The sequence below is a fragment of the Suillus clintonianus genome, assembly GCF_016758775.1.
Source record: "Suillus clintonianus strain FC179 chromosome Unknown DEU56scaffold_31, whole genome shotgun sequence".
NCBI lineage: Eukaryota > Fungi > Basidiomycota > Agaricomycetes > Boletales > Suillaceae > Suillus > Suillus clintonianus.
Genome location: NW_024539255.1, coordinates 263,237 through 286,354, shown reverse-complemented (window position 1 = coordinate 286,354; position 23,118 = coordinate 263,237). Strand labels below are relative to the sequence as shown.

The 23,118-nt window shown below is 49.4% G+C and overlaps 11 protein-coding genes across 11 annotated transcripts; 6 read left to right on the top strand and 5 right to left on the bottom strand.

Annotated features, from left to right (window-relative positions):
* Position 1: 1 nt before the first annotated feature.
* On the top strand, positions 2-500 carry DEU56DRAFT_755726 (cytochrome C oxidase copper chaperone-domain-containing protein; the record flags this gene model as incomplete). Its single annotated transcript, XM_041349947.1, has 3 exons — positions 2-88; positions 201-307; positions 368-500. 3 exons carry the CDS (start codon positions 2-4, stop codon positions 498-500), a joined length of 327 nt encoding a protein of 108 aa, XP_041208989.1.
* Positions 501-985: 485 nt separating this feature from the next.
* DEU56DRAFT_331961 (immunomodulatory protein) lies at positions 986-2,074 on the top strand. The gene is made up of 4 exons (XM_041345709.1): positions 986-1,122; positions 1,188-1,378; positions 1,432-1,909; positions 1,967-2,074. The coding sequence occupies exon 3, from the start codon at positions 1,466-1,468 to the stop codon at positions 1,892-1,894; it is 429 nt and encodes a 142-aa protein (XP_041208988.1). The 5' UTR covers positions 986-1,122; positions 1,188-1,378; positions 1,432-1,465; the 3' UTR covers positions 1,895-1,909; positions 1,967-2,074.
* A 297-nt stretch (positions 2,075-2,371) lies between these two features.
* DEU56DRAFT_332026 (uncharacterized protein) lies at positions 2,372-3,957 on the top strand. The gene is made up of 5 exons (XM_041345710.1): positions 2,372-2,604; positions 2,657-3,244; positions 3,294-3,332; positions 3,385-3,706; positions 3,754-3,957. Exons 1-5 carry the CDS (start codon positions 2,431-2,433, stop codon positions 3,909-3,911), a joined length of 1,281 nt encoding a protein of 426 aa, XP_041208987.1. The 5' UTR covers positions 2,372-2,430; the 3' UTR covers positions 3,912-3,957.
* A 318-nt stretch (positions 3,958-4,275) lies between these two features.
* On the top strand, positions 4,276-5,261 carry DEU56DRAFT_332086 (S-adenosyl-L-methionine-dependent methyltransferase). The gene is made up of 3 exons (XM_041345711.1): positions 4,276-4,625; positions 4,686-4,876; positions 4,926-5,261. Exons 1-3 carry the CDS (start codon positions 4,367-4,369, stop codon positions 5,247-5,249), a joined length of 774 nt encoding a protein of 257 aa, XP_041208986.1. The 5' UTR covers positions 4,276-4,366; the 3' UTR covers positions 5,250-5,261.
* Positions 5,240-9,152, bottom strand: DEU56DRAFT_801354 (uncharacterized protein). The gene is made up of 8 exons (XM_041353148.1): positions 8,692-9,152; positions 8,541-8,638; positions 7,562-8,482; positions 7,451-7,510; positions 7,190-7,401; positions 6,803-7,140; positions 6,586-6,744; positions 5,240-6,521 (listed from the first exon to the last, which is right to left on the bottom strand). The coding sequence occupies exons 1-8, from the start codon at positions 9,076-9,078 to the stop codon at positions 5,274-5,276; spliced, it is 3,423 nt and encodes a 1,140-aa protein (XP_041208985.1). The 5' UTR covers positions 9,079-9,152; the 3' UTR covers positions 5,240-5,273.
* A 4-nt stretch (positions 9,153-9,156) lies between these two features.
* On the bottom strand, positions 9,157-10,960 carry DEU56DRAFT_801347 (phosphatase 2C-like domain-containing protein). Its single transcript, XM_041353147.1, has 4 exons — positions 10,474-10,960; positions 10,036-10,413; positions 9,813-9,977; positions 9,157-9,755 (listed from the first exon to the last, which is right to left on the bottom strand). The coding sequence occupies exons 1-4, from the start codon at positions 10,793-10,795 to the stop codon at positions 9,322-9,324; spliced, it is 1,299 nt and encodes a 432-aa protein (XP_041208984.1). The 5' UTR covers positions 10,796-10,960; the 3' UTR covers positions 9,157-9,321.
* A 238-nt stretch (positions 10,961-11,198) lies between these two features.
* Positions 11,199-14,623, bottom strand: DEU56DRAFT_801345 (growth factor receptor domain-containing protein). The gene is made up of 6 exons (XM_041353146.1): positions 14,334-14,623; positions 14,204-14,272; positions 13,357-14,151; positions 12,968-13,306; positions 12,742-12,915; positions 11,199-12,682 (listed from the first exon to the last, which is right to left on the bottom strand). Exons 1-6 carry the CDS (start codon positions 14,380-14,382, stop codon positions 11,445-11,447), a joined length of 2,664 nt encoding a protein of 887 aa, XP_041208983.1. The 5' UTR covers positions 14,383-14,623; the 3' UTR covers positions 11,199-11,444.
* A 614-nt stretch (positions 14,624-15,237) lies between these two features.
* Positions 15,238-15,983, bottom strand: DEU56DRAFT_735873 (Calcipressin; the record flags this gene model as incomplete). The annotated part of the gene is made up of 2 exons (XM_041348479.1): positions 15,238-15,655; positions 15,706-15,983. The coding sequence occupies 2 exons, from the start codon at positions 15,981-15,983 to the stop codon at positions 15,238-15,240; spliced, it is 696 nt and encodes a 231-aa protein (XP_041208982.1).
* Positions 15,984-16,332: 349 nt separating this feature from the next.
* On the bottom strand, positions 16,333-17,682 carry DEU56DRAFT_801335 (uncharacterized protein). Its single transcript, XM_041353145.1, has 7 exons — positions 17,517-17,682; positions 17,052-17,453; positions 16,978-16,989; positions 16,874-16,924; positions 16,785-16,814; positions 16,690-16,730; positions 16,333-16,622 (listed from the first exon to the last, which is right to left on the bottom strand). The coding sequence occupies exons 1-7, from the start codon at positions 17,610-17,612 to the stop codon at positions 16,523-16,525; spliced, it is 732 nt and encodes a 243-aa protein (XP_041208981.1). The 5' UTR covers positions 17,613-17,682; the 3' UTR covers positions 16,333-16,522.
* Positions 17,683-17,785: 103 nt separating this feature from the next.
* On the top strand, positions 17,786-18,847 carry DEU56DRAFT_331772 (uncharacterized protein). Its single transcript, XM_041345707.1, has 5 exons — positions 17,786-17,983; positions 18,039-18,152; positions 18,206-18,392; positions 18,445-18,599; positions 18,654-18,847. The coding sequence occupies exons 1-5, from the start codon at positions 17,941-17,943 to the stop codon at positions 18,764-18,766; spliced, it is 612 nt and encodes a 203-aa protein (XP_041208980.1). The 5' UTR covers positions 17,786-17,940; the 3' UTR covers positions 18,767-18,847.
* A 2,363-nt stretch (positions 18,848-21,210) lies between these two features.
* DEU56DRAFT_736046 (uncharacterized protein) lies at positions 21,211-22,146 on the top strand (the record flags this gene model as incomplete). Its single annotated transcript, XM_041348485.1, has 2 exons — positions 21,211-21,346; positions 21,404-22,146. The coding sequence occupies 2 exons, from the start codon at positions 21,211-21,213 to the stop codon at positions 22,144-22,146; spliced, it is 879 nt and encodes a 292-aa protein (XP_041208979.1).
* Between the last annotated feature and the right edge of the window lie 972 nt (positions 22,147-23,118).

The window sequence follows — 23,118 nt, the reverse complement described above, 5'->3', positions numbered from 1 at the left end:
AATGTCCGGCAGTACCCGATACTTATTTCATGACATCGGCCCTCGAAACTTTGCCGGTGACAGCCCAGCGCTTGACATAGGCCCTATAGTGAGTGTAGGCAGCAGCACCGACCTGGTTATAAGTATGTTCCAAAGTGTGAGTCTCTTTTTCATTTCTTCCCCTCTTCGCTGTTTGACCTCGTTGCATCCGTCATATTCAGATTTCGTCTTGGTGGTCACCAACGCCGACACCCGCACCCGCCCCAGGAGAAAAATATGATCCCACAAACCCTAAGATGAACCCTCTCAACCCGCAAGGTCTTAAACCGTGAGTATGGGCATTTTTGTTTGCCATGCCGACTGACTTGTCCTGCTTTCGCGTGAACAGATGTTGCGCCTGCCCAGAAACGAAATCTGCTCGCGATGCCTGTTTCCTCCAGAACGGCAGCGAAGAAGGTAAATGCGTCGAGCTACTCAAGAAGCATGTCGAATGCATGCGAGGGCTTGGATTCAACATCTAGTTGCGGTTATTATAGCATGCAGTTGTGAGTTCGAGGTCATTTCAATGGGAATATGATTCTGATTCATCAACAGCCTGGACACACTTAATTCGTAGATTACGCGACACACTACCCCACTCACATTCATACATGCGTCATATTTAACTCGAGACTGGCTGTACCCTAGAGCACCATGATCTAGCGAGCAGTGGTTTCAGGACCATTTGCTCTCTGCTGTTATTGGCTTAGAACCGATTTGTCTACTTGGCTACACATGCGGTACGTTTTCCATTGCATTGACGGGTTCTGATGGCCGAGATGGTGATCTGAAATGGCTAGTCTCTCGCCGCTAATGTTCATTTGCATGTGATTGCAGTAGACCATGCTTGCTTCGAATAAATTTGGCACGGTTCGCTTCAGCGGAAGACTGCCTGCATTCTCCATTATTGGTATCGAGAACCGTCCGTCGCGAGGCTGAAAAATGGGTCTTCTGACTTCTGCTAGCATCCATCAATTAGTCACATGCGCTGATTGTCGACTCTATGCCATTCACTGCATGACGTGGTTTCAAAACAGGAATGCCCATGGCTCACCAATTCATGTAGTTCCGGCCCCCTCGGGAAAGGCATCGGACAGAGCGCAGGTGCGGGGAATTAACCTTGTTGGGGTAATCGCATGCTCATGTTCTTTTTCATTCTTCTCGAGAAGCAGTTCAGGTAGGTACGTGTTAGCATGTAATACAACGGTAAAGAATGGCCGCGCTTGGCTTGTCTGTGCATTTCGCTACATATAGACACCATACGAGAGGAGGTATCTCACCGAAATGATGACATTTTAACCCGACTCTGGCGGGACGGCTTAATTCCAAGTTGCCCTCGGTGCATAAAAGAGCTCATACCGTATGTATATCATTCAATTCACTGCATCCCCATCCTCCTCACTGTTCAGCAAGTTAATCTTCCATTGAAAACTTTACATTTTCCACGATGAAGTTCTTGATCACTTCCACCGTCGCTGCCCTCGCTACCTGTGCCATTGCTACATCTTACAGCCTCTCTTATGACACAGTCTACGATGGGGGATCCACTTCACTTAACACGGTGGCCTGTTCAGACGGCTCCAATGGCATGGAGTCGCACGGCTATACCACTTTCAACTCTATTCCGAACTTCCCTTATATCGGGGGTGCGCCCCAGATCACGGGCTGGAACTCGGCGTACTGTGGGTCATGTTGGGCAATCACCTATGGGTCCACTACCAAATACATTACCGCCATTGATGTCGGTGATGAGGCACGGGATGGGTTCAACTTGTCGCTGGAGGCTATGAACGGCCTCACAGGTGGACAGGCTGAGTTTTTGGGGCGCATCACCGTCACGGCCACCCAAGTTGATGCTAGCTATTGTGGTCTGTGAGACCGTGAAATTAGGGTAAGCAATGATAATCTCTCCAAATCGAAAAGCATGTCGTACTCACTAGCTTGATAGGTGCACGAGGCAAATGGTTGTTTCAGTCAATGAGTTTCCTGGCTACCTTTGACATTCATGTACAACTGGACAATATGGACACTTACAGAGACATTCACGAGTAACATATGTAAAAATTTGTACCTCTTTCTTCGAGCATTGGCAGTATACTGGTGTCGCACGCATAACCCACGCGCATTATGCTAGTCAGAGTAATAATGAATCTGTGGGGGAACGTGTTCTTTGAAGATTTCAGCATGCCCATTTTCGCGTGAGGACAAACTCATGTCTAGGCAAGTTTTCATGCTCTACTTCGTCTGGGTGAGTAAGTGCAGCACTGGCAGCATCATGAGCCGAAGTGTTTACCGATGAGTCACGTGGTAAAGAACACGTACGATTTGAAATTCCATATCATAGAACGCGTTCTGCACGTTTCGCAGTTTCTCTGATCTGTGGTTCAAGTCTTATCTTCCCATCATAACACCATGTCCTCCGCACCATCTGCTCAACGGTTTATCACAAAGCTCATGGCTTCACCGCAAAATAGGACGTTGGCCATGGAGGCCGACAGGATTCGGGGGCTTCTGAGCTTCGCTCGCCAGCTCCAACCTGGGGACCCAAAGCACGCCGAATACCGGGGAATGATTGGTCACATATTGGTAGGTCTGAACTCAGGTTATTTCTGTGTGCTGGACAAACCCGTCCCTGCAGTTCGTCCGGGTAGTCACCATCCTGCCGACGGCAACAATGTTCGACCCCATTTTCCTGTCGGCGGTAGTGGAGATAACCTCCCTCTGCAAAAACTCGCAATGGGTCGGTCTACCCAACTGGCAAAACATCAGAGAGGATGACCCGAGGATCGAAAAGCACTCGCTGATCCACAAAACGTGGTACGTCCATCCGAAGCAGCAGATGTTGCACGTCCGCCAAGAGGGTGGCCTGCCAGTTGCTGATCCACCCGCTGCAACTGCTGGTACTGTTTCCCCACTTGCCAATAACGCTTCCGTTGCTTCGGGTACAGCTGGTAATCGCCGACTGCATGTCTTTGGCCCTAAATCGCAGGCTCATGCGAAAGAGAATGTCATGGATGTACCGACAGATGTGTCGAGGGGCCGGTCTAATCATCGGGGATCCAAGAAACGAGGGATCAGTGAGTCCGAGTCACGAACCCCACTGGCACGAGGTATGGGAGGTGGATCGCGCAAACGAATCTGTGCCGATGTGACGTCCAATACCGTTAACAAGATGAGAGAAGGTGTGCCGAAAGGAGTGATATTTGTGCAGCACCCTGGGGCGAAAGTAAGACATTGGCGATAGTCCAGTTATTTTTCACTAATACGGATTCCAGACCAAAACACCGGCAAGTGCATCTAAGGCAGCTGATTCGGTAAGACAGACTTGCTCGACTTTTGGCAGCACACTAATTTTACGATCATCAGGCCAGCCCCTTGGCAGATCCGTCGGGCGCCGTGAGCACTGTTGATCCCTGTCCTCGTTGTGCCAGGGAGGGCAGAACATGCATAAGAGCCACGGGAAAGACTGGCCTCCTGTTAGTTTGCACTGAATGCAAGCGATCGAAGGTTAAGTGTGAGTTGGATGTCAACCAACCCACCAGGCAAGGAAAAAAGTCAGGCGTGCGAGGCAAGCCTCATTCCCGATCAGTGCAGAGGGCGAGGACGCGGTCAACGTCCAGTCGCCACCAGTCGCCTTCTAAATGCCGCACGAGCACTTTAGCGATGCAGCGAAAGCCTTCCAGAGTCGGTATGTGTATCACTCGATTGACATGCAGTTTGCTAACATATCCAAAGTCATGAGCTATGTGTCAGTGCCCCGGCTTCCAATCTCAGCCCCCGAATCCACAGCCGTGAAGCTGAGGAGCATGGAGAGAAAGATGAGTGGTCTGGAGGATGTGATCGACCTCCTCCATCGGGAGATGGAGACACTCCGCACCATGATCGATGCCTAAAGTTGAAAGAACGATGCCTATGGTGCACGAACGATTTTGATTTTCCATCATAGTCGAAGTATTGCTGATATACCCTCTTTTCAACTTCTTCTTCAAGTGTTAAGCTTGAGCGTATCACTATTCACATCAGCACAGGACTCGCCTGAGCGTGAAATGTATTCGCTTGAGTTACGGGTGTACTCAGTACATCGTTTTAGCCTTCGCCCTTTCTTTTCGGTTTCATACATACGCCCTTGATATACCCTCATTTACATTACCTCTAATTTACGTCACGTATTAATTTCTCTTTGCTTTGCGGGGATATAGGGTTTGTTGTGCACGCTTTTGCATTTCTGTTGAATAAATCAGTCCAGAGCACAGCACCACCGTGACATGGATGCCATGCTAGGCTATGCGGAGGGTGGAAGCCCAAATGTCAGACGTCAAGAACACAAACCGGTTTAAGCGCTCGCACGATGACTGAGCACCACCATGCTCAACAGGGCGGTCAACACCACTGTTCTCATGGCCATCCCCATAGCTCTCACCATCATGACCACGAAGATCAACATAATTTGAAGGAATTCAACAGAAACCATTTTGACGAGCATGCTCATCAGTACAATGATCATCCCGAAGCGCGGGGGCTTGCTCGGCGACTTGGGGCAGCTATGATCAACGCTTATCCATTCAAGGAGGACTCAACATTGGTTTTGGATTATGCTTGTGGCACAGGTCGGTCATGTATATGAAGGGTTTCATAGTGCTCCTTTGAATTTGTCCGTTGTACTCCAGGTTTAATCTCCCAAGAACTCGCTGCACATGCCAAATGCATCGTGGGTGTGGACATCAGCCAGCGTATGGTTGACCAGTACAATCAGAGTGTCGTAAATCAGGGTATACCATTTGAGGAGATGAGGGCTGTGTGCTGTGACCTTACCGCTGCTCCAGATCAGCTGGATGGGATGAAATTCGATGTGGTCGTGGTACGTCTTCACCCACAACATTCCATGCCCTCGCCGTGACAATTACTAGTGTGCGTCATCATACCACCATTTTCCTTCTATCGAAGAGGTCACGAAGGCTCTTGCATCGTACCTGAAACCCGGGGGTTTACTCTTGGTCGCAGATCTTATGAAACCATCTTCTGCAGAATCTGCACAGGAGTTATTTCCCACCAATGCGCACCATATCGTCGCGCACAGTGGTGGATTTGAGGAGGCGGACATCAAAGCCGTATTTGAGGGTGCTGGACTGATTAACTTTGCATTTGTGACAGCTTGCAAGGCGAAGAAACATGGACATTCTGTCCAGCTATTCTTGGCCTCTGGGACCAAGAAAGTCACTGAGGAGGCATAAATTACTCCGTATTAAATCAATCCATTATTTAAGAGATATTGAACCACCAAAGCGTCTTCTAGCAACAGTGTCAACTTTGGCCTTCACTTCCCAGAATGCTTTCCACCAAACTCTCCCGATGCTCTCCGCAGTCGAGCTTCCGTCATGATTCTCCTCCGTGCTGCTCGCGCGTTCATAAACTTCCCAATTCCTCCTCAAGAGGATAAGCCACCACTTCATCACAGCAATGGTTTTCTCCATGCCTGTATCAGCCGATTCTACGTTTCGCACCAAAAATTTGCTGAAGTAGTCGACATCTTTTTGGTTTGGAGGATGTTCTGTGAATCCCTTGACCCACGACTCGATGACAGTCTGAACATCTCCAGTTTCGGCGAAGTACAACTTCTCCCCTGGCTGCTTACCCTGCTGCTTCAAAAGAGGTGGTTCCGGGTGCTTAGCCTGAGGAGGCGGCTTCTTGCGATAAGGTGCTGATGGCCCACGACAAGAAGCTTTGATGATCTTGCGTTCTTGAAGGAGATTTCCGCTTTTCGCATGTCGAGCCATGATCACCTGCTCGCGCTGCAAATCCGCAGGCAAGACAGCAAACACATCTGGGTCGATATCAAGTTTGCGAAGCTCTGCGTCAGATACTCGCATGTACGATGGGACATCACGTTTTGCAAAGAGCATGTTCTTCCGTGGGGATACGCTCGTTCGATTCTTCGGCGCAAGTTGTTGAGTGATTCTTTTGACGTTAACGCCTTTGACCGTGATTTTCGGTCGGACGTCATGAGAGGGTTGGTCCGCCGGCATTGGTGAACGTGATCTGCGCTGGTATTCAATTTCTAGTTCCTTCCTGACATCATCCGGCAACGCGTCGAAGACGTCCTTGTCGACCTGGGAGAAAGAGGGGAGGTCTAACGTAGGCAATAGATTTGAAGGACCGGCCTCATTCTCATTCTGGAGTGGATCATCTTGCGAAGGGGGTTCAGTGATAATCCTAGGCACTGGGAGGACATCTTGTTCAGTGTTCTCCTGTGCAGTCGTCTTGGAGCTTCTGACGTGAAATGGCAGCTTCACTTGCCCAGCATCGGTAGTGTCAGATGCCGACGGCAAATCTAGCTTCTGTATCTGGATTCCAACTCCACGCAGCTCTTTCGAATCAAATCCCCAAGAATTCAGTAGCGTCCATGCGTGGTCACCGATATCCTTTGGATCGCTTGTAGCTCTGCCGTTTGCGCTGCTTAATGAAGTTTGCTTGTTAAACGTCTCACAGATGCCGTGCCCCATGAACTATAAGGTGAACATCTATCAGTACCTGATTTAGATATGGATATGGTCTACAATCCATACTTACCTTGGGTGCCTCTACAGGTGCACTTGGATCGCGTTTCATAATCTTCAGAGTCAAAGAACGTCCACACATGTTGATGGCATTCAATCTCCGAGAAACTTCCTCAGCCATCTGGTAGATGAATGCCTTGGCTTGGTCGTCGTTCTCAAAACGTATTCCATACTAAGTCAAAATCGGAGCTCAGCAACTAAACAAAGTAAACATATTATCAGCAGCTCACGTTGATGTCGCATGAGACAGACTTCCTCGGCTTGTCAGACTCAAGTTTTCGTTCGTCGATGCCACGGATCGCATTGTACAGAGTTTCGCCAGTAGTCTTGCCAAGCGCATCGCACAGTGCAGCTTTGCTTTTCTTAGCGAGTTCTCCGAGATTTGTTGCTCCGAGCTTCTCGTTTGCTTTTTGGCGTGTAGAATGCCCAAAGCCGTGGAGGTCGTCGATATCTAATGGTGCGAGAACTTGTTGCGCATCTTCTGGTTTTAGGTGGAATGATCCAGCAGGTTTGGCCTTGCGTGTCGCAATTCGAGCAAGTTGTATGTTCTCCGCAATGCCAATGCTAACTGTGGCTTATGTCAGCAAGTAGTCGTCAAACGCATCTATGTGAAGAACCTTCGCAACCTGTTCCATCTCTAACCTCGGACCGTATCTGTTCTGCAAGGGACTTTGCAGGATCATCCACGAAAGCTAGGGAAGACGGCCGAATGGCACGTCGGGAAACACTTGTGGTGACCTCAATCAGAGCCTCATCAACGGAGACGGCCTGGATATCATCCGCATGACGCATCAAGATGGTGTAGAAACGCAACGACAGCTCTTTATACCTGATCTCATGTTAAGTAGAGTATAGTGAATGGAAAAATGAATATATACTTCTCGAATTCGTAGGGCATGGTCATAAGATCAGGGGACAATCGACGCCCTTGCTGAAGGCTGAAGAAAGCTGTCACTCTTATATCAATGCGTGAAATAAGTGTAGCATACCTCATGCCGTTCTTGATCCCGAATGACCTGGCCTCGTAGCTCGAGCTTGCTATTTCACTTGTACTAGATGCACCCCCTGTACTCCCTTGCGAGTGACAAACGACAACCGGTTTGCCTCGTAACTCAGGGTGACTCAGAAGGCCGACGGATACGAAAAAGCAATCAAAGTCGCAGTGCATAATGACACGCTTCAAGCCCGGGGCTTTTTCTTTGCCTTTCCATTTTGATGGAGACCTCGCCGCGAGCTGTGCTCCTTCCATGTTGACGTCACCACTCTTAGCCATGTCTTGAAGGTCGCCTATGGCTGAAAAAGACTCATGTATCGGCCCATTTTCAACTGCTTCTTGGGCTTGTTGAACCAAATTTTTCAGCTCAGCCTTCCATGTAGACAGGTAGTGCAGTCGCGAATGTTTGTAAAAACCTTCTATGAAATCTGGTGCCACAGAGGTATGTGCGGCTCTCCATTCCGGATTGGCCATCACGCGCTCTGCCAACGGGTTCGATGTATGGGCAGCGTATCCAGGGACGCGTGCAGCGTCTTCGTGGGTGCCGGGATCAGTGACATAGAGCGATCGAGGCGAATAAGATGCCGAAGATGTGGCTGGGTCGCCAGCCTCAGGGTTGGCAGTACCTGCTGTGCCGGAATCAGACGCTGCGGGGACCTGGTTAGCTGATGGTGGCGGATCATGCTTACGCAAACCAGAACATGCCGCTGTACGTGAATCCGTAGACAGATGACTTTGAGGCGTATGCACGCCTTGAGATTGCTCGACCCTGGCCCCAGGTTTGAAAAGGTAATTCCTCCAGGGAAACAAGGTCCCTGCAGCGGCACTATCCACAAGCCACTCAGGCCTGACAATCTTCATATGCTTCCAATCTTTGATTTTCGCAGCCGTCAATGAGCAAGTGATGATGTGGGTCCTGTGTAAGGGGCGATGAATTTCTGCGAAGTGACTGAAGCGATAAAGAAGGTGCAGACACTAGTGATTTCTTATCCAGGTAAGGCTGAAACACACCCCCATGCGTCACTATCAATTGACGTAGATCTTGAACCGAAGGATTTGTCCATCCGTTAATCTGCGATCAAAATTAAAGCCCTGCTTTCTTGCGGCGACAGTGGAGATACGCACGTATATTGAAAGACCGCTGAAGATCTTTCCTGCGGGACTGATGTCTTGGCTCGCATCTAGGTTTGCGTTCTGTATCTGGAGCTTTGCGCGCTTGCGATGCATGTATTCTCCGAAATGTCCAAAGCGAGATGCGCCATAGATCTCGGGATTGTCTTCGGTGTCACCGAGTCCATGGGTCAAGGTTTTATGTGAGGTTGTCTCAGCTTGCTGTTCGTCACTTTCATCACGGGGGCGCTTTCGACTCAATGAATCAGTGTCAGGTGGGGGTGCTGTGATTTGATCTCCGGGTAGTACCGCATTTCTGAGAGCCTCAAGAAATTCAGGATCATCGGGGCCAAAGAGGTCGGAGGAATCAGTTGACGCAGATGATTGAAGTGGCTTCGCCATCGGTGTTTCTAGTCAATACAAGGATTTATGAAGCGGCATGCATATGATGGTCTCCGCCCTGTACGGCAGCTCGGTGACCACTGAAGCAAGCGTTAATTGTCGTTGTTTGTCAATGTCCCAAAAACCAAACAAAATGCAAATAAACTATGTGCTTAGGTAAACACGGCACATTCCATATGTGGGTTAGCAAATACTAGTACTTTCGGAAGCGTAGAATAAGTAGGCGACTGTCGTCTTAATCCATTATAAACACTGTACAACAATAGACACATCATCTAACCAAGGTGAGTCCATGTTCAAAGTCAGAACACGAGATACGCTCGTCGGATCATTACCAAGCGCCTGCCACAGCAGTCGAAGGGCCAGACTTTTTTCATCAAGCTCTCTTGAGCTGGAACATGCGGCTGCACGCGCCCACTGATCTATGATCGCACGTTGATTCGTGCCACATATATCTGTGAACCCATCTGAGCAGAGAATAAGGTATTTGCGAGGAGCTCGGGGGGATGGATCAAGGGGATAATGCGTGACTTCCGGTGTGGAGGAAATATATGGAGGCGTGTGGTTCCTCATCAGGAATTCTTCCCAAGGAGATGTGTCGTGCTGACCAGGGTATAAATTATAGAGAATACGTCGGGTGAACTCGGGGGGTTGTTTAAAAGGGGTGTCTCCCAGACCTGTTCGATCAAGCAGGTCAGCGAATAGTAAAATCTGAAAATATGGATATAACATGCATCGAAAGGGTGCAATAGCTCCAAGCACACGACCATCCAAAATACACTCCGGCTCACCAGGGTGCTCATTCATGACGCGCTGAACCTCGAGCGGATTTTCCCCATTATGAAATCGCGTCAAAACTTCAACATTCCACCCTTTATGACCTGTCTCCGAGACCATCACTTGAACCAAAAAGTTAGTCGTCACGATGAACAAAAAGTATCATCACGCTCGACGTACGTCCTTGGCAGTCACCTAGGTTGGCGAGCCATAGATTTTTATGATCAGGGTCAACAAGAGCTACGAGCGCAGTAGTACCATACATGCACAGCCTCGCCTTCGTGTAATTTTCCCCTCCCGAAAGTTGGTCATCGAGAACTTCCTGGATCTGAGAGTCCGACAAGCGAGACAGAGATGACAAACCGCCCGGGAAAAGTTCCAGGACGTCATTAGCGATGGCGTCATCGAAAGCGCGAATGGACATCGCAAACATGTCCGCGATTAAGGGCGGTGGCACAGCACGGTCACCGTGTTTCTGAGTTATAACCTCCAAGTGTTCCCGCACAATGATAGGCATGTGACGAGCCACATGCTCAACGGTGTGGCTGCCAAGGTGACCTGTGAATAATTCCTGGTAACGACACAATGGCCAAGCACATTCTCAAAAACTACACCTACCATCAAAAACCGCAGACAGGGTCCAGACGCGTCCCTGAATATGTATCTGTTGGACTGCATAACGGTCTTGAGAGGAGGTCTCAGCGCAAGGTTGGAAGTTGAGGGCATCTGCGCGCCACCGTCCAGTTGGGTCAAATTTGATGCTGTGGAGATTGGAGGCTGCCGCCAGGTGATCCCAGGCGGTGTCATGGTTCAAGTTTCGGAAAGGACGTGGCCAATCATCTGTAGGACTGCACAAATTGCCAGGGATATCACCAAAGGAGGCAAACGAAGTAGGACCAGCATCCCAGGAGAACTTAGAGCCTTCGGACATTCCATCCATAAGAAGGCAGTAACGGATGAGGCAGGCGCGCGAGAAATGTGGGGAAGCGGAATCCCCACTTTGCAGTCGGACCGCTTATAAGTCATCGCTGCTGTCATGTGCAGTACTGAGCGTTAAAGTTCAACGTTAATTAATGACAGTTATCAATAAATATGGTGTGTCTCTGAAGCCGTGCGGATACACGTGGCGTCAGACGTCGCCGTGGTACCACATTGGAAGGCTTGGAACGGAGATGGGTACTTGGCAAGGGCGTGACGGGATATAGTTAACTCCCGCAATGCTGTGTTTATGATCCAGGTTGAAAGGCCATTTGGAGAGTTTCGCGCGGTCATTCGATGCAACACAGGCACAATGGGAAACCTCCGGTCAAAGGATGAACGCAAAGAGGCGTAAACTTATGTAAAGCTGAAACCGCAACCAACTTATTTGCAGACTGCTAGAGACAGCTAATCCTAAAAGTGCTACATTACGCTCCATACAAGGGGTTGCGTTATATTAGAGCAACCAAAATCTACTCGTAAGCTACAGTATAGTGACGAAAAAAAAATGTGTACAATGCGCGTGGTTATATAAACTTGTAAAGATCGGGGTGGGTAAAAAGATCCAGTCTAATCCTCGAGGTCCATGCAGAATTATGAGAAAACATTGCTTATTTACGGAAAGGGTTGCGAGATCCGCCCGTATCTGTGGGTGTTATCCAATACGATGTGTCAGGTTCCGGGGATTGCCTTACGGACGCAGCGTACTCCTCAGCGGCGGTTGGCGGTTTAGAAGGTGTTGGCTGACGTTTCAACACGTTTGGTTTCTTGGGTACCGAAGATCCAAGTGTCGTTGTTGAAAACCGAGAAGACAATAGGTTCGACTTGACAGGCTGCCGAGGTTCAGGTCCGGTACGAACCATCCCCGTCACCTGGGAATACATGGAACCCGCCGATAGCCTATTAGAGCTGTGCGCGTCGGAGTAATCGTGAGATCCGCGACGCTTGTAGTGATGAAGCGAAGGGAGAGGCGAAGGAGACCGGCTCGATCCCGAGCGAGAGTGCTCGTGTGCACCTATGAGCTTATCCATTTCCTTATAGTGCCGCGCCTCCTCCGCAGCGCGCAGTTTCCATAAGGAAATTTCCTCCGTCTCAGGCCGCGGATGTCTGCGGTTGTGCCCAAAAAGCCTCTCTCCAAAGCGTACAAGGTGCCATCTCCAGTTATGCTTGTGAGGAAGGGCTTTAGCAGACGCAAATGCCGCTGTGTCCTTTGCTCGCTGCTTCCGGGCTCGACGGCGCCAGCACCACAAAAAGGCCACAAAGATGAAAGCACATCCAAGTGCCATGAGCAAAATCTCCCACCACTGCAATCGTTGGGTTGTTGTGGTCGTCATAGGAGTCGATAGCCCAGTAATCGTAGGAAGCGCGCCTGAGCTCGTACCAGAAGGTGTGAGTACTACAAGTTCTGAAAGGCATGCCCCAAGACTTGGGACAACACTTGTACCGCTCGTGCAGTTGGCTGAAGTGCAAGTACCCCCACGCAAAACTTGACTGGAACTTGAGCAAGCGAGGCAGCTATTAGGACCAGCGCCTGAACAACTAGCACAGCTGGAATCGCAAGACTGGCATGTCGAGGACGTTGTGTCGAAATACTGATTCTGGCTACAAGTAGCAAGGCAACGCCCGCTTGTGAGGACAGGGAGCGCTTTGTTGCAACTTGTGCATTGATTGAAGGATGCGCCTGAACATGTTGCACAGTCTGGGTGGCAGGGAACGCAGGCCCCAGAAGAACTAAACGTGTTGGAAGGACAAGAATTGACGCATTGCCCGTTCGAAGCAAGCAAATTGTTTGCGCATGTCAAGCAGGTGGTGGCGCTGCCCGCACAGCTAGTACAGGATGAAGAACAAGCTGGATAAATGATGGCATCAGTCTACTTCAGTAATGAATTGAGATGAGACAGCTCGTACCTGTGCATGTCAAATTATCTTGAGGAGAAAGGAAAGTACCCGACGGGCAACTTGTGACACACTTCCCTTGTGACAAGACGAAACCAGGAAGACAACCAGTGCACTGAGCTTGATCGACTGTAGATGCCACATTAAAATTGGATATCTGGCAAGTCGTGCACTTCGGTCCACAAGCTGAAAATCACATGTGAACACATGTTCTGAGGGCAAAGTGGGACATGCTTACTGTCACATTCATGCTTGTTATTATTGGCAATCAAATTGGAACCCTGGCAGACGCCGCCTGTGCTGGTCGTAATGCACGACCCATTAAACTTGTACGTGCCGGATCCGCAAATGACACAATTGTTCGAATTCGGCCCGGTACAGGTCGTGCAAAGCGGCGAACAAATCGCGCAAGTAGACCCAGAACCGTAGCTTCCATCAGGACAAACCGTGCCATTTGACGTAGTTTGCGGAGTGGCATCGCACTTTGTGCGGTCGTTTCCGTCCTGAGTAAACCCCGATGAGCAAGTGATGCAGTCCCCGCTGCCATCGGCACACTGCTGACAGCCCAGCTGACAAACTCAAAACAAAGATGAGATTGGCAAGACAGAAGAAGATGTCATAACTCACTTTCACAATTCCCGTTCGTGTCTAAAAAGAAGCCGGCCGCACATGCAGCACATTGGGTTCCGTTTGACGCCGACGTCCAGCCGGCGATACAAGTACACTGTCCGTTAGAACCACATTCTCCGTTGATACAATTGCAGCTCGATGGTAGGTTCGCCACTACTGGCACCAAGCAACGCCCGGTGCCCGAAATTCCATCATCACAAGAAGTACACCCTGACGGACATGCCTGGCATTTCGGTCCGAAGAAACCAGAGGAGCACGACTCGCAAGATGAACCAGTGAAACCGCTTGGACATTGACACGTCCCAGAAGCGGAACAGATGCCATTCCCGGAACAAGCCGGCGAGCAGGATGATGATTGCATGTTGAGCAACGACAGGGACCCTGATGCGCTAGCAGGGAGCTGGCTGACATCAGGAACAGAGTTCCACAAGATGACACGGCTGTTGCTTCCGGCTGATACAGCTGCCCATACGTTCCCTGAAAGGGCAAATGAGGAAGCAGATATTGGGATGGACGTATTTCCAACGGGGGACGTGGGGAGGCTCGAATATGAGCCTTGACCCGAATAGAAAGCTTGCGGGTAGATCGCGATACCTGGTTGAAGTGCAATATTTAGTGGGAGAGCAACTGAAGATCCGGCGCTCGAGTTGCCGAAGCCGGTAGATGGAGAAAGTTTTGCAGAAGAAGACGTCAACAGTTCATGAAGAAGCTCTGGGCTAGTCGTGGATGTATACTGTCCAGGAAGAAGAAGAACATCGGTCGATATTCCAGATGCTGAGAGTGTTGCTCCAACTTATGGAGACCATGAGTACGACTATGTGTGTGATAGCAACTTTGGACTCACGAGTTACATTAGAAAAACCTTGCAGACATTGACCCGCAACGCATACAACAGAAGACGAAGATTGCGCGACTGAGTAATGAAGAGCCTCGTCAGACATGTTGGGCTCGATATCAAACAGTTTCACACTCACCGACAGACGCGCCAAAGGCGAAAGTAGCAGCAAGTATGCTCGACAACATGCCGAGCTAAGGAACGTGTAGAGAGATGAAAGCAAGTGGTAAGGAAAGAACGAGCGAAGCTCTATCGCGAAAAGGCATGGCGAAGTTGTGGCCTTTTGTTATTTCAGAAGAATAAGGTCGGTGGTTGCTGCTCGACACAATCCCGCTGGGAACAATGCGCCTACCAAGAACAATAGAGCAACTCCATTTTCAGACTTCCTTATTTGGTAATCCGTGCCAATCTTCGCGACAATTGGTCCGGGCCAAAGCTGTAACCCGCTGCGCACTGCGCAGATTAGAACATCAGACGTAAACCGGTAAGCTGGCGAGGCAAAGAAGATCCAGTGTATTCACGACAACATAAAGCCTAATATTCTAGCACATTTGAAATATTTTCGTAATTGTATATGTAGCTGCAAGTCCATGGTTTAACGTTTGACTGATGTACAAGTCCAATACAAATGACTAGGAAATCGCGCTAGGATACCCAAAGAAAAAAGCCTCAATAGAGGATGCCGACAACCTAAAAATGATAGGTCAGCGTCGAGTTCGAAACAACATGATAAAACATGGATCAGAAAATATTTGGCAATAAAGGTTGTCTCCACAAGGATCAGAACAGGTCTGAAGTATTTCATCAAGAGAAAGACACAAGGAAAGACGCTCACATGGTGATCATACAGTGGGTCGACAGGATAGATATAGTACAACGGTTTGCAGTGCGACACTATGAAGAAAAATATTAGCACCAGGTTTAAAACATTACTTGAGAGAGGTCAGAAAAAAAGGCAATATCAAGATGTCCGCATGTAGGTCTCGGAACAGGTCTGATGTGTATCATCCTGAAGAAATGGCGAAATATGAGACATACAGCTTTTATCGCACTTGAACCGGTGGCATGGCGGTTGCCAAAGGTTTCCATCGTAGCCTGGCTGGGGATGGACAACCATATTCCCAGTCCACCTCATGCGCATCATCATCAATCATATCGCAGTCCTCGACGTATACCCCTACGCCTACGCCATCTTCGGGCTCTAATAGAACTTCTCGGCTAGATCGCCTCTCCTGCAATTTCAACTTGCGAAGTGCAGCAATAAGATCATCTGCAAGAGGAGTAGCATTTGGTGGCTCTTCGCGAATTTGCTCCCAGCCGATGGGTGGAGATCCAGGCGGCGAGATAAGGAAGTTCTTTTCGATCGGTGGAGGGCGTAAGAAATTTTCGTCTGACGTTGGTGATGACGACGAAAATATGGGGTTGGGCTCGGAGCGATATACCCTCAAAATCGTGGGCATTCTGCACGAGAAAATGAGAAAAATTAAGAGTACTTGAGTAAGATCACGTACATGTATGGGAGAGTCAAAATAAGAGGATCACAAGCGTTCTTCGCTAGCTCTGCAGCTTCCTCTGAAAAATATACGAGGATGATACGAGAAAATGATGCTATCGGCACCCATTGGTTAATCTCGCCATACGTAGCAAAGTGGTCCCGCAGAGCATTGAGGACTGAAGGTTGAAAAAATGTTCGGGGAACTTGTGTTATCACAAGCGAGTTTGTGGGCTGGATAGACTTGGGCGATGTAAAAGAATTTGAGCGCTGGGTCAGAATCGAAATATCTGGCATGTCGAATCGCTAGGTGGGAAGGTGGTTGTGTGTTTTTTTCGGACGACTTCTAACTTGGAACTTATACTCAAAAAACATCTGTGGTTACATAATCTACTCAGCAGCAGCCACACTGCTTTTGTAGAACCGGATTCCGGAAGGAGAAGCTTATATGCATGGGGACACAGAGGGACACAGGTTGTAATTTGCGGTATACAGGGTTTTGTCGGAAATGCGGTGTTGTGGGCAGTCCTTCACATGTACAGTCCCTCTGTGCCCTCGATCCATGCGAAGACCTTTGTTCCACTAACTGCTTCTCAAAGAAATTCAGTTCGCAGCTGGGGCATCCGATGCATCCACAGCCGCAATCGCATGAACAATACACACGGGTGTTGATGGACTGTGAGAATGCGCACATACAAGTCCAAATGTTTGTTATCAGATCTCCTTTGGAGACAGCAGATCGAGCATCACCAGCGCTACTATTATACACCCCGACTTCTGATAGCCCAAGGATTGTATCCAAGCCGACTTTTAGTCCTATCACATCATAACGATCGTTATGTGCGCAGTCGTTTCTGCACAGCATCCTGTTTCTCCTTGAGTGACTGTAGTTTCTCGTCCTTCGTGGCGTCGTAAGCGATGGTGACCTGATTAAAGCTGTAATGAAGAAAGGGCTTCTGATCAGTCGTCATATTGATGAGGCTGTATGACCCTGACGACTCACGGGTTATCCGGTGATTTCTGAAACTGCTTGTGTAGCAGATCCTGTATAATTCAAACGTTATACATATTGAAATTGGACCGACAGGCGGCACTGACCTGATATTGCTGCAGGCGCAGCCCGGGATGCTGCGGTAGGAAATACTATCGTTAGCCTTGTGTTTCGCACGCCGGGGATGCGTTCGTACCTCCTGTTTGAGATTTGGCAGTTCACGTTCCTTGTAGGCTTCGAACGCAGCCTAGGGGAATATTAAATCGCGTATCCGAAACACGCCATGATGTGAATTCTCACCTTGAATCGTCGCTATTAGGTGATAAGTGTGTCAGATATGTATATAGCCTCGAGAGGAAGGTAGATAATCTTGCCTCTGGATGCCTTTCGATACCTGCAGCTTGCTGCCCTACACTGGCCTTGTCCATCTTTGCGGTCACTACCTCTAACAGATCCAGCGCATTGTCGATGCCGGTTGCAGCATAGCTTTCGACTTCCTCAGCAGGCGGTTCATCCTTGGGATTTGTCTCTGCTGCTACTGCCAGAGCTGCGTCACTCGAGCTACCTCCAGCTGCGATCGCGCCGGGGCCAGCTGGTTTAACATCTTTCTTCTTCTTCGGTGCTGGCTTGGCTTTCACGGGAGCAGATTCCTCCTCTGCAAGCAGCCGCGCGTTCTCCGCTTTGCGGGCGAGTTCGGCGAGACGCTTTGCTTCCTTTTCCTCCTTAGCTTTATTTCCCTTAGCACCGTCGTCCCATTTTTCTGCCTCCTTTTTGGCCTATCAACACCGATTAATGGATCTCGTACAAAAGGAAACTTTCGGCGGTGCTGGTAGACGCACCTTGTCAGCAGCTGTAGCGTCTTGCTTCTTAGCCTCGTTCTCTGCCTTCTTGGCTCGGCCACTCTCTTTCTTTGCGTTTCCACCCTTGGGAGCCATTTCTGAAGTTGCGGATCTCAATCTGGGAGAGAGGTTCGAGATCAAAGGATCTTCTAAGGGCCTAACAGTGACCTAACACTTAGTCACAATCTAATCTAATCAGCGGGGACAGGCCTAGAACACAGCCACAACCTCATGTAATTCAAATAAATATCCGAGGGCACAGCGTTAAACAGTCTCCACTTAAAGCGCTGTTGTACCGGTACTTTCTATAGCCCAACACACCCGTTGCTGCCGCGTGCCGTATCTCTCTCAGATACCACATCATCCTGCTGTATATCCCTATCAATACCTGTTATTACCCACATATCACACGACACTCGCATCAATGGGTGACTCGGTCGTGAGCAAGTGGTCTGCAGGAGTTGGCTGTGAGTGTGATCGTTCGGCTTTGTGTGCTGCACGCAGATCGATGCGCCCAAATAGACGGTCCAGTTCTCTCTCAGACTGACCTTTATCTGCTCAATACCGAGCTGCAGCTAAATCCTATCATGGCTGGTGCTAGCCATGGCTTCCACCTCATGTTCAACCTCGTCACTGGTATGTCACCTCAAAATACTTATCTGATCAAGCTAATGATTAATAAACCCAAGGTTCTACTGGTGGATTCAACCCCAATGACCGAGATCGTGATATCCCATTCTCTGCTAAAGACGAGCCTGCAACGCTTCCCCGCATTCAAGATCTCATCATCATTACCGAGTCCAGCCCGTGGTGCACGGTAGTGCACAATGAACGTGGCGTTACAATGGGTGATGTCTGCAGCACGATTTGGAAAGAGTGAGTATCTGTCCAGCCAGCTTGGCATGCCGTTCTAATTTATCCGATTTAGGTACACGGAGAATTATGTGACAGATGCAGAATTCAACGTTCTCCCTCCAAGGTTGCAGGAACAGGTTAAGAGGGCCGCTGCGCACAATAATTCCTCCGGTGCCGCTTGGAACATGTATTACAATACGCCTGCACCCAATCGGTACAGACGGGTCGGTGAGTTATCTGCGTATCTTTGCTATCATGCAAAATCTCATCAAATCTTTGTAGATTGGCTTCGAGACAAGTACTACTTTGATGGTCTGTCGAAGAAGGAAAACTACTCGCTTCAACGTCTCGGATTCAAGGCCCCCAACATCTTCGTACTGAATCTCACCTCATGATGTATTCTCACGCTTCCCTCTGTGCCCCACGATGTATCATATGTCGTATACTCTATGCTAACTCTTGTCAAACCTAAGGAAGGCCTTACCCCCGCGCTGTGAACGCACTGATCAGCCGATCTTTGTGCGAGCCACCTTGAACACAATTGTGGCACTGATCTGATGATCAAGTCGGAGCTTGATATCCGGGATGATCGTCTTGATCGGATTGACATTCTTTCCAGGATGAGAACCAGGAATAGATTCGCTGGGGACGGTTCACGGGGGACCAGAAAGGGCTCCATGTCAAGCACTGTGACAAGTGTCAAATGCATAGGGTCCCAGCGTTGTCCTCGGAGACCCGACACTGTAGAGGGCCCCGAAAGGTACAGCAGGGCCGAGGGACTTGTTCCTCAGTCCGCCTGATTGGGCACTTGGATGCCAGCCAGCATCCAAGAACTTGTTTCAATTTATCTCGGTACCGCTCATACTTCATAGAACCGCTGTTATTAGAAGGAGCAACTATCCTCTCCCTTCTGCTTCTGGCTCAAACGTCTAGCTAGGGGAGACTAGAGAACCGCAGGGTTGTCAACCGCCAACCGCCGCTGAGGTGTACGCCGGCATCCGTAAGACAGTCCACGGAACCTGATACCATTATGTCGGAATATGTGTCGCAGAATACAGATTAGACGTTTCCAGTCTCTCCTGTAAGCAAGTGCGTCATAGGTCCAGGAGCAGGGGCCCGTTGCATTGACACCAGATACCCCCATTTCCATCGCTGACTGTTCAAATCAGTATCTTGGACCCACAAACTCGTCTGTGTCCAATTCAAGAAATGATTCCTAGGTTGACTAATGGAAATGAAAACCAAGGAACCTCGTGTCGTGTTGATCTGTCACATTAGCTGTCAATACATACCCTTGCGATGCACGGCGGAGACTAGGTTGCGATTGAATTGAGCAAGCTCCAAGCTCCAAGGGCGACATTAACGATAGGCAACCTGATGGAAGTTTCTCACATCATGAGCACAGGGAAGCCGTTGGGCGCGCACGAACTTCCAACGACCGCTAGGCCTGAAGGCGCTTGAGTTGCACCATGCCATCATATTGATTCATAAAACGCGCCCGGATGGCTCAAGCGGATGTGACAAAGTGCAATGTCAAAATTAGCTAGCACAGCCACTGATTACTGACTTGTGCACAGGCCTAAGGGTAGCAGTCAGCCCATCTATATCCTTTCTCATCTCCCACCGCCTCTTTTTCCTTCAGGTCAATCTGCCAGTTTGTTTGCATTTCCTTGAACTCTACAGCAGCAGCTGTGCAGACTTTCGATACCTTCACAGCCTGTGGGATTGAATCAGTACAGGAAAAGTGCTTGGTTCCTGAAATCCGGACCAAGCACAGTCGATTTCACCATTTAGTTCATATTCATTGGAAACCTTTTCTGACATTATCCGCAGGTAAAGAGGCACTCTGGCAATTATCTCGAGATACGGTTGATATGATGCTCTCTTCCCAGGCGTTCTTGGGCACTCAGACCGTAGAGATCGGCACAAATCACTTCAAATCTACACTTTAACGACTTCAATTTGTCTTTTTGTTAAACGCCTGTGCGGCGTGCTGCACGCCGAGTTACCTGTGTATTAATAAGTGTGTCCTAGGTTTCCTTGCATTTCTTGTGAGGCTTCTATACTTTAATGTTTCAGTCATGACTCATGAATTGATGCAGTTTTGAACAGTGACTGCGTGACACCCCCAATTGAATCACACCTATATCTAGAATACCCGCCCAAAATGCTTTATGACTCTCCTGAGACGGCAAACACTCCCTTCATACCCCCCCTTCCCTCACCCGAAAGTCTCGCGCCGCCCGTCATTCCTCCGGCACCTCCAAACCACATCCCGCCTGCGTGGGCTCAACAGCCCCGCACGCCTGGGCAATATCCATACTACCCCGTGACACCGTATAATACCACGCCATTCATTCCTCCCATGCCCACAGCGCATTCCACTCCCAACATGCCTCAAAACTCCTACTTCCCCCCTCCTGCCAGTCTTCCAAACGTATATGGAGCCGCACCTGGGAATGGATTCTCGGCTGATTATACTGGGTATCCCAATGGTAACCCTTCACCTTATGTGCCTACCCAACCTCCTCCAGGCACACCTTGGCCTGCGCCTCCCCAACCTCCTCCGGGTAGTACGCCTTGGGCGGCTCCTACCCAACCTCCTCCAGGCACCCCTTGGCCTGCGCCTTCCCAACCTCCTCCAGGCACACCTTGGACACAGCCAGGGACCGGATACATGTATCAGCAACCGCTACCGCCGGGTCCTCCCGCCTGGGGTCCCCAGTTAGGGGCGTTTACGCCAGCGGGATATCCAATGCCAATGCCAGGGGGATATCCTACCCCTGCAGCAGGGTGGGGGATGCCTCTACCCGGGATGCCACCTGGGATGCCACCGAACATGCAAGGTGGTCACACACCATGGGTACACCAAAATGCACCGCCCCCTGCGCCACCACAGCCTGACACTGCTCGCGCGAACTTCCGCTGGACAAGCAGTGCCGACCGTATCGACCCATTTGCCGAAGGGCCACATTGTATGTACCCCTTATTCAGGTTGAAATTTATATTTTCTGATTTGGCCATTTTATTAGATGGTCCCGTTCTCGAGCCTTTCCTCGTAAGGGCGGTATCTGCAACCATTCGCGTCAATCCCCTCGTATCTCCACCCACAGACTCGCATGATGATTACCTCCGCTGGAATATGATTTTCCCAACAAGTACTTGTTATCGCACAACTGGCCCAAAGCGCTCATGGATCAAAGGGCGCGAAGCACCCGCCACGTTCCCGCGCCTGTCACAAATCCGCATCATCTCACGGTCATTCCCGTGGATGATCACTGTCAAAGCAAGACGACAAAACATTGGTGTGACCTGTGGGGAAGTGGTTGAAGCTATTTCTGCATATTTTCATGGGGACGTCGCCAAAAAGGAATACGAAGGCGTCACGACCCGTCGGCGACGGGAGATTTGGCAAGCGTATCAGTTTAACCGCTCTACGGATAGCAATGTCCCTGGTGGTCATCTGGGAGAGCAGCTAAGGCGCCTTGATTGGCTCGGCAGTAATTCGAGGTGGGGCGGTATTGTCCGCAGTGATGAGTTCGTCAAGGAAGCTTGTGGAGACGTTCTGCCTTGCACTTTCGAGCTCAAATGCATCCCAAGCTACCCGCTCACTCCGGAGGAAGCCAACGAGCAGCAGCGGATTGCACGGCATGCTGAAAATCGTTCCCGTTCCCGCTCCCGTTCTCGTCCGACGTCTATGGCGTCTCGGTCTAATTCTAACGAGGGGCGTGACACAGAGACTACTACTGAAGAGGATGATGAGGAATATGAATGATATTTTTGTATGACATGACACGTTTGTTACGCGGATTTGTTTTGTTGTTTTGCGGGATTTGCCCTTCATGAAGTCGATTTTGTAGCCGTGACCATTTTGGCCCATTTATTCTTCATATATTGTTCTATTTTTGCTGTCCAAACTGCATTGGAGTAGAGCTCACTTCACTCGTGTACATACTGCAACAATAAAGCCAACTGTCTCGGTGGCTTCGACATTGTATTATTCTCTACGCTGGCATACAAGTAAGAGCTACTTCATAAGTTTCGAGTCCCCGAGTCCCGACATACGTTCGAAAGGAACACCTAGGGGTTGACTGAAGTCACCAAAAACGGAACGTCAGAAACATTTGTTACGACTCTAGAAATTCCATCGGGGGATGAGAGGAGGGGTAGATGCGAGAACAATGGAGGTAGCATAAAGACTGAATGTGGCACGATTCATGTAGTCATTGTTCAAGGTTTCAAAATTTCAAGGGTATGGTCCTAGCAGCTTGCCGCAACCGTGACCACAATAGCTTCTCGATTTAGTCCAACATCCACATCCACACCTCAAATAATTTGTGGACATGAGCTGCATGGTATATAAAGCGTAGGCATTTCCTCTACATCATTATCACCTTTCCTCTCTGTCTCTTACTATCACCACCTCATGCAGTCAACTTTTCAGACTAATATGATCATCATTGATCAACAACTTTCCTTTGAATGAGCCCGTGCTCATTGAGGTCCATCCTATACCACCTTCTCCTGGCTCCCTCTAACGTCCTACCTGACGATTTGAATTTCCACGACTTATAGATACAAGTATTATTTATTCTTTTCAACAGCAGTTGCAGGTCTGCAGCATTTTCTACTGCCTACCAATAAAATACGTCATGGTGGAAAGTATCATCCCGAAGGTGATTCACCAAGGTCCAAAGGCTTCGCGCTCTCCACGGCGTGCCAATGTGTCCTCCGACGTCTTTCTTCG

Bases quoted from the DNA above. Each gene is read 5' to 3' on its own strand.
- DEU56DRAFT_332086 (XM_041345711.1), top strand. From the start codon at position 4,367: ATGACTGAGCACCACCATGCTCAACAGGGCGGTCAACACCACTGTTCT. The intron at 4,626-4,685 runs GTCGGTCATGTA...GTTGTACTCCAG, and splicing joins GGATTATGCTTGTGGCACAG to GTTTAATCTCCCAAGAACTC. The intron at 4,877-4,925 runs GTACGTCTTCAC...GACAATTACTAG, and splicing joins TGAAATTCGATGTGGTCGTG to TGTGCGTCATCATACCACCA.
- DEU56DRAFT_801345 (XM_041353146.1), bottom strand. From the start codon at position 14,382: ATGTTGTCGAGCATACTTGCTGCTACTTTCGCCTTTGGCGCGTCTGTC. The intron at 14,273-14,333 runs GTGAGTGTGAAA...TTCATTACTCAG, and splicing joins CGCCTTTGGCGCGTCTGTCG to TCGCGCAATCTTCGTCTTCT. The intron at 14,152-14,203 runs GTGAGTCCAAAG...GGTCTCCATAAG, and splicing joins AGGTTTTTCTAATGTAACTC to TTGGAGCAACACTCTCAGCA.
- DEU56DRAFT_801335 (XM_041353145.1), bottom strand. From the start codon at position 17,612: ATGGCTCCCAAGGGTGGAAACGCAAAGAAAGAGAGTGGCCGAGCCAAG. The intron at 16,815-16,873 runs GTACGAACGCAT...TTCCTACCGCAG, and splicing joins TGCCAAATCTCAAACAGGAG to CATCCCGGGCTGCGCCTGCA. The intron at 16,731-16,784 runs GTCAGTGCCGCC...TGAATTATACAG, and splicing joins TGCGCCTGCAGCAATATCAG to GATCTGCTACACAAGCAGTT.
- DEU56DRAFT_331961 (XM_041345709.1), top strand. From the start codon at position 1,466: ATGAAGTTCTTGATCACTTCCACCGTCGCTGCCCTCGCTACCTGTGCC.
- DEU56DRAFT_801354 (XM_041353148.1), bottom strand. From the start codon at position 9,078: ATGGCGAAGCCACTTCAATCATCTGCGTCAACTGATTCCTCCGACCTC. The intron at 8,639-8,691 runs GTGCGTATCTCC...TTTTGATCGCAG, and splicing joins TCAGCGGTCTTTCAATATAC to ATTAACGGATGGACAAATCC. The intron at 6,745-6,802 runs GTGAGCTGCTGA...ATTTTGACTTAG, and splicing joins CTGTCTCATGCGACATCAAC to TATGGAATACGTTTTGAGAA.
- DEU56DRAFT_332026 (XM_041345710.1), top strand. From the start codon at position 2,431: ATGTCCTCCGCACCATCTGCTCAACGGTTTATCACAAAGCTCATGGCT. The intron at 3,245-3,293 runs GTAAGACATTGG...TACGGATTCCAG, and splicing joins TGCAGCACCCTGGGGCGAAA to ACCAAAACACCGGCAAGTGC. The intron at 3,333-3,384 runs GTAAGACAGACT...TACGATCATCAG, and splicing joins CATCTAAGGCAGCTGATTCG to GCCAGCCCCTTGGCAGATCC.
- DEU56DRAFT_331772 (XM_041345707.1), top strand. From the start codon at position 17,941: ATGGGTGACTCGGTCGTGAGCAAGTGGTCTGCAGGAGTTGGCT. The intron at 18,393-18,444 runs GTGAGTATCTGT...TATCCGATTTAG, and splicing joins TGCAGCACGATTTGGAAAGA to GTACACGGAGAATTATGTGA. The intron at 18,600-18,653 runs GTGAGTTATCTG...AAATCTTTGTAG, and splicing joins CAATCGGTACAGACGGGTCG to ATTGGCTTCGAGACAAGTAC.
- DEU56DRAFT_801347 (XM_041353147.1), bottom strand. From the start codon at position 10,795: ATGGATGGAATGTCCGAAGGCTCTAAGTTCTCCTGGGATGCTGGTCCT. The intron at 10,414-10,473 runs GTAGGTGTAGTT...AATTATTCACAG, and splicing joins CCTGTCTGCGGTTTTTGATG to GTCACCTTGGCAGCCACACC. The intron at 9,756-9,812 runs GCATGTTATATC...TTGATCGAACAG, and splicing joins AGCTATTGCACCCTTTCGAT to GTCTGGGAGACACCCCTTTT.